This window comes from Centroberyx gerrardi, chromosome 18, assembly GCF_048128805.1.
Source record: "Centroberyx gerrardi isolate f3 chromosome 18, fCenGer3.hap1.cur.20231027, whole genome shotgun sequence".
In the NCBI taxonomy this organism is placed as follows: Eukaryota; Metazoa; Chordata; class Actinopteri; order Beryciformes; family Berycidae; genus Centroberyx; species Centroberyx gerrardi.
In genome coordinates, this window is record NC_136014.1 from 19209707 (window position 1) to 19216807 (window position 7101).

General features: G+C 42.0%; 1 protein-coding gene across 2 annotated transcripts; it reads right to left on the reverse strand.

Annotated features, from left to right (window-relative positions):
- Positions 1-960: 960 nt before the first annotated feature.
- Positions 961-4163, reverse strand: LOC139931415 (protein FAM177A1-like). Of its 2 annotated transcripts, none has more exons than XM_071924919.2 (5): positions 4034-4163; positions 3370-3582; positions 3064-3130; positions 2493-2590; positions 961-2364 (listed from the first exon to the last, which is right to left on the reverse strand). In XM_071924919.2, the coding sequence occupies exons 1-5, from the start codon at positions 4100-4102 to the stop codon at positions 2152-2154; spliced, it is 660 nt and encodes a 219-aa protein (XP_071781020.2). In that variant the 5' UTR covers positions 4103-4163; the 3' UTR covers positions 961-2151. The 2 variants fall into 2 exon arrangements, with proteins under 2 accessions (XP_071781020.2, XP_071781019.2); XM_071924918.2 differs by having other exon boundaries at positions 3364-3582.
- Between the last annotated feature and the right edge of the window lie 2938 nt (positions 4164-7101).

A 7101-nucleotide genomic window follows, 5' to 3' on the forward strand; every position in this document is an offset into this window, starting at 1 on the left:
GTGTGTGTGTGTGTGTGTGTGTGTCAGTTTGACTCCAGCAACCTACAGTATATTTCAATGCCACCCGCTCTTTCCCACAACACGACGTCACGCTCTACTATAAAGTTCTATTGAGCAGGACACTGCACACCCCATAAATAAATAAATGAATGGATAAACAGACAGATAAATAAAAAGAATAATACAAATTTTTATATAACCACTGCAGCAATCGAAGTTCAAGTCACCGTGAAAATGCAGCCATTGTTCGGGGGAAACTCTGTAATGTGAAACCAAACCAAAACACTATATTCAGCAAGCACACTGTATCCTAGCCATACCACCTTCTCAATGAGTCTGTTTACTGTACAGTGTGTTCACTCCAGTATAATGCCATACCATAATTACTTTGCATGTTGTCCGTTTTGGAGCTGGAACATCATGTTTCACTGTGGTGAGGCCGTGGCTGCTCTGGAGGTCGTTCTGGACCAGAGAAGCCCACTCGGACCTGAGAAAGGCTGCTTTGTGGAGCGAGTTGACAGGGTCTCTGACCTCAAACCACTCCGGGTGCAGAATGACACAGGCTCTTTGTTACCACTGACAAAGACAATCCCTCACATCACTCAAACTGTACCACCACTATGAGTCTTTCAACAGACAGACAAGACAGCATATCTGCCAACATTGACTTGTGAAAATAAGGGCGGGATTTTCCATTTGGACCTGTTTTTCTTGTTAATACCTATTCAAAAATCCTGTTAAAATGGAACCTAAACATAATGGAAACCTCTTGAGAAACAAAGCAGTGTTGGCAGCTATGAAACAGACCGATTCAATGCGCACAAGGAATCCTAAGTCATGTCTTTTGATGAATGGAGACAAAGACAAGTAAAAAAGTTAAGCAATAACTATGATTTTATTAACAGTTCATTAGGGTGTCACTTACCAAAACAATAGAAAACATGTTTAAAATAAGTGCTCAGTCAGTTCAGTGAAATAAATACATAAATATTAAAAATCGTAATAAAAACAATTAGAAATGTAAGTTTGTATTTCGTTACGCTGACTTACAATGCTCCCTGCCATTATCAAAGGCTTAAATACCGCATCTACTATCATGACAGCTTATGTCGGTAGTAGATAAGGCAGATGAAAAGAGCAACATAGAAAACCGAAACCTTTGTTCATTGTTTCTCAACAAAATATCAATCAGTCCCATGGTCCAGAGATGATTTGACAACCAATAAGTCCGTAAGGCTAAATGGTGTCTGTTCAGTGCTTCCACAAAGACGTTCAGTGCGACACAAGCTTCATAGGCATTAACACAGACAGCAAATAAACAGGTGAGGGACATATTAGTGTTAAAATGATCAGCTCTTTGGTGCAGCCACAGGCTTTATTTGTATCAAGAGTGCACCATTTTGACCAGATCTGGGCAAAATAGCTATTGAATATGCTCCAAATATTTGAAAAAAAAAAAAAACCTGATCGGGCTCTTGATGCAGGCCGTTTACTCAATTTTGAGGGTGCTCAAGCATCTATTAAGCTGAATCAAGGGCTATTCCAAGACTTCAAACATTTGAAATAATTTCCAAATATGTATTAGGTCTAGGTCTGGCACTGAGTTGGCTGTATTGGTGATTTAGGCACAGTGTCTGGTCCATCAGAGGCACAGGGGAGGAACATTAAATCTTCACTCCACAGAGAACATTTTAATTAATGGAAGGCTGCTTGTAGCAACTGATAATGTAATATGTGCCACACAATGTAATAACTGGCCAAAATGTAATAAAATGTCCCTTTAAATGGGTCAAAAATGTAATAAAACCTGTTATTGTAATACCGTGGATAACTTAATACCATTTTCAGACTGCTATTATATTTTTTTAATGTCACACCCCATGTAATGTATTAATTATAAGGGTCTGAAGACATCATCTAGCAATTTATTACATTATCAGTTGCTACACCGCTGCAGAGGGACACTTGGTAGACAAAAAAGTAATTTCACCACTATTGTCCTTGCCATGGAACCACAATACAGTAGCACCGCCCACCTAAAGCTGTGTCTTACACAAAACCAAACAGTGCTTGGTGAAACAAGATGGTGTTCCTTCTTTAACAAGTCAAAAAAACAGACATTAAAGCGTGAACGTCCATTTCTGGGGATGGTTAGGTGGCTGTGACGATAGCGGGGACTCTGATGGTAGCCGAAGGCGCGTGGTTTTCATTCTCGACCTGATAGGTCACGTCAGGGTGGGGGGCGGCGACCTCGGGCTGGTCCGTCATGGTGATCGGCTCGTCCTCGTCTTCCTGAGATTGTAATTGGTCGAAGGATCGTTCCGCCTCTTCTGACAAGCGGTTCTCCTCGTTCTCTTCCTCCTTCTGATGCGGGGAGATCAGGAGGGAGTGTGTTCAGCTGGTTAGCAAATACACAACACCTGAGACACATGTTACTAACATGTAGGCCTCTATACTACAGAGCTTCCCAGCACCTGGTCATGATCACATACCTCTTTCTTCATCCTGTAATATTCATCAATGGCATACTGATATTTGGCTGATGTAATGCCGAAGAGGGAGGCCATCCTCTCCCCCAGGTAGTCGCAGGCTGCAAGAGAGAAATGAGGAAGTGGAACAGCAGAAAGTGGAAACAGTTGAAGCACTTCGTTGGGACCAATCAGTGATGACACTTATAGTTTCCATTATGTATGATACAATATTTCTGGAAATTAAAAGAGTAGCAAGAAGTAGCTTTTCATCTTTATGAGAAATTGCATATCCTTGTTCCAAGTTCTCTGCTAACTTTTTAAATGCCGGATATTGAGATTCATCACTCATTCAGGTTTCATCTACATCTGGCCATCAATTTTTGAGATCTACAGCCCTCTCACTGATATATTATGAAATATCATTACAATGTATCAATGACAATCCCTATATGGCCCATTTTGAGACAGGGAAATTTTTCATAAATCTGAACTTTGGCGTTGATTTTGTGATAAGAAATATGTAAGGACTTTGCATGAGTCCACATGGTTTTTAGACAATAACCAGATCAAACAGACTTTTTCTCCAGCTGACCTGAGATGGTGGATGTGGCGGCTCTCCACATGTGGAACCAGAAGAATGGACCCCAGGTCATCTTCGACTGCAACATAAAGAAGGGAAACATCCAAGATGAAACTTAGAATGGACATTCGAAGGGAAGATAAATTAGAGAAGGATTAGATTCATGCAACATACATATTCTCATGCTGAATCATTTATGTCAATGCTCAAATGCACAAATTCATGCACACACACTGTTCCTCATTCACCCTCCGGCATACACTCACACACTCTGTCCCCCCCCCCCCCCCCGTTCCCTCCATCATTCCTCACCCTCACCGCATCAACCGGGGCGGACAGCAGGTCTTTCTTCTCCGGCTCCTTGTCGTCGCCCTCCTCCTCGTCGGTGCTGTACTCCTCCATCGTCTCCCCGCTGGAGAAATGGATGATCCGGCGAGGAGCTTTCTCCCTCTGCTCCTGCTGCTCCTCTCTCTTCTCCAGCTCTCCCAGCTCCACGCTCTCAAAGTCCTTGCCCAGGTTTGGGCTTTGACACTGACAAGATATTACAAGCAAACAGAGACAGAGAGAGAGAGAGAGAGAGAGAGTGTCATAATGGCATTTTTGTTGGACAATTTCTAAAGGGAGTCAGTCCATTAAATGTGAGATCAAGATGAGATACTGTGAACGAAAAAGCACTGTTGAATGGCTTGGTCTGTTGAATGTTTAGGCCTAATTAACATGCCAGTTAGCCAATTATAAATAAACAACAAATTAGCTTCCATTATCCACCAAGCTCTTGGTTGCACTGTCCAGAAAAAATGCATTTCCATTTGCAGTGTAAATCATAATAAGCCAGACCGACATGACACAGCTGACAACTGGAGAACAAGCTGGCTGCCTCTAAGCGACATCACACACACACAGTAAACAAAGGTGTTACTGATGCGCGCGGCGACAAAATTAAGACACGAGAGAATCGTAACGACGGCGCTGTTTCACCTACCTGATCCACGTCCATGTTTTGCCCTATCGACACATTAACGTTGGTGAGATACAGCGATATATCGGCCATTGTCGCTCTTTTTCTTTGTATCTCTGGATGCTGCGCCCACAACGCCTCTCCTCCTCACGGCCAAACCCGGAAGTGCCGTGCATCCCTGTCAAGGAGGCACGCAACGTCAAGTGCGCTCCTGCTTGACAACGGGAAACACTAATTAATTAATATTTGATGCTGATAAATTGGCTATAACCCTTATAACCTTGAAAAATCACTCAATTGTAAGTTCACAGTGATTGTATTGCACTTAATGGTGTTTTTATTTTTTTCCTTCTGTGGTCTTACTATAATATTCCTATAATATTCCTACTGGGACTCCTATTTTTTGTGAGTATCCTTAATATGTAGAGAGAAAACAGCAAAAAAATATGAAGTAACTATATCAAAGCTGACTAAACTGGTAAACTATTATGATATCACTCAGAAAAGGTTTGTAATTCATGTAAATCTACGTTTCAGCATCATCAACAAGGAATCATAAGAAGAAGAAACATGTGAATAGCCTCAACCAGGATTTTACTTCTCTTCACCACTAGATGTCAGTAGAGTTCCAGCTAACACCGACAACTGGCTGACTCCTCTGAGCCACTTGTGTGTGTGTGTGTGTGTGTGTGTGAGTGGGCAGGTGATTAATTGATAATGCACGGTCTAATCCTGATTTGCACAAACGACCAAGGGAAACCTATATATTTGCAAATTATATAATCAGTTAACCCTGTTTGGTTGCCTGCTCCCTGGAGAGCTGCAAATAACTTCAATTGGAAGAATTCACTCAAAGCCATAAACCAGAGAACTAAGACTCGGGACCTGCGATGTCATCAAGATGTAAAGGCTGGAGCTCCTTCATAAAAAATGCACGGCGGTCTCATTTTGTGGACCCACACAATGTTTGCTCGAGGTTTTATAACAAGAGAAAAAATGTTTCCTCACCCCCAGAAAATCCCTGGATGCTCTCATAGTTAAGTGTTTTCCAGGAAGTAAAAGTGAAAAAGGAAGTAAGTAATTAACTAAGTAAGTAAATTAAAAGTACATTTCTTGGCATTTATTGTTAAATAGGTGTAAGCTATAATTCATTTTTCATTTCATTGTGACTTTAAAACCAAAAAAGTGATGATCTCCATTTGAAGAAGTGTGGGAGAATGCCAGTAAAAAAACAAAACAGACAATCAGCTCCATTATATGCAGGACACAGTATTTTCCTATCTTTGTTCTGATTGCATTCTCACCTTAAATTGCCCACTCCAGGATTCACTTGGAAGTGGCCTGAAATCACCTCTGTCAGGCGGTCCGGGAGGAGCTGTTGTTTCCAGCACATCTGATTTGATTGGAGTATTCTCGCCTCCCGGAAGGAGCCAAACTAAGAGGGTAAACAGTCCAGGATTTGATTCAACTGCTCCAAACAAGGCAAAGTATCCTCAATGGTAACAGGTCCGTGTATTAGTTCTCCGGTTACGGGCTTTGGGAGAAAGTTGCTCATGTTTACAAATAGGCCTACTGATTGGACCGCCATAGACTGGATAAGAATATAATGAATTCATGAAATCAGATGTATTCCCCTTTAAGCAGATCCATTACAATGGCTGGCTGCCAAATTATGGCGGTATGGCTGCGCATATTAGGATAGCATGGAGCTATTATTCGTAAGCCTTGTGCAAAGTTTATTCAGGTGCTGCCATGTGTCTCGTGCAAGCTCTGAAAATGATGGAAATGCTGAGAGAGAGTGTATGTATGTGTGTGTGTGAGAGAGTGTGTGTGTGTGTGTGTGTGTGTGTGTGTGTGTGTGAGTGTGAGAGAGAGAGAGAGAGAGAGCGAGAGAGAGAGATGTGCGTGTGTCTATATTTCAGTGTGGTTGCGTGGATGTACTGCATATAAATTTGGTTGTGTGTATGTGTGTAGCTGTGTGCGTTTTTGTGCAGTGTGTGTGTGTGTGTGTGTATATGGTTGTGTGAGTCTCATGTTTCATGCTAAGCAGAGCATTTTCCCAGCTTTTAACGATGGCATCCATATTATGGTGCTCTCCCTTCCAGCGATGTCCCTTCTCCACTCCGGGTGATATGAGCTTTGCTGTCGGCGTGAATCACCCCTCTCTCACTGGCCCATTGCTCCCAAACAGTTATAGGCCTATATGGCCTCGCACATCCGTTTCACTGAGAGCAGTAGGAGTGCTGTTAACAGCTCTGCAAAACACAGCCAAAGACTTGGGAGGGCTTGGACTTTGAGAGGTGGTGAATCAATGACAACAACAGCAAAAAACAAAAAGAAAACCTTGTATATTTTGCATGCTTGTATCGAGGTAATAGGCCATGAAGAGGCTCCACAGAAGACAGCGAAAACTTTTCTTTTCAAAGTTTCTTTATTTCTGTTTTGATCCTCCATTTCCTGACCTAATGAAAGGCAAATGAGTCAGATACAGAGTGAATCATAGCTATGGGCTTTTCTCCTCTGCAGCTATTCACACAGGGTGATACTCTCAGTAACGTCTTACGAGTGCCCAGCGAATACTGTGCGTTCTCTGTGCTTCTGCTCAAGGTTAGCCATACTGAATGGCTGAATTCGCTAAATCATGTCATTACTTATACTTGTCATATAGTGAAACTCCTTTTGCGCACTGGATATAATATTAATCAAACACAAGAGCTTGTATTCTCAAGAGACGTGCCTTATCTGTGAATTGGCATTAAAAGAAGGATTCAAAAGTTCTGCATTGGAAAGAGCCAGACAACCCAAGTTATTCATGCAATGAGCTTAACTCTGCAGGACTGTGATCCAGTGCCCATTTCTAGACTTAAGATTGTGATTTAAGACATTTCAGCATGCTGGTTGCCAAATTGAGGAATCACATGTAAATTAAAGAGCCTTTAAAACCTTGGAGTTAGAGCAGAATGTGACAAGCCACAAGACCCTTCAAGGTAAGCATATAGGCCAGCCTGACTTCCTGCATTACAGCGACACAAAAGAAATGAGGTGGCATCTCTTTAGCGAGAGAGAGGGGGAGAGAATATTAAATACTGTTT

What these genes read in the sequence shown, in the direction of transcription:
- LOC139931415 (XM_071924918.2), bottom strand. Translation starts at nt 4,102, where the DNA reads ATGGCCGATATATCGCTGTATCTCACCAACGTTAATGTGTCGATAGGG. An exon ending in CCCCGGTTGATGCGGTGAGG is followed by an intron (nt 3,131 to 3,363) that starts GTGAGGAATGAT and finishes TTTATGTTGCAG; the next exon opens with TCGAAGATGACCTGGGGTCC. An exon ending in CGCCACATCCACCATCTCAG is followed by an intron (nt 2,591 to 3,063) that starts GTCAGCTGGAGA and finishes TCTCTCTTGCAG; the next exon opens with CCTGCGACTACCTGGGGGAG.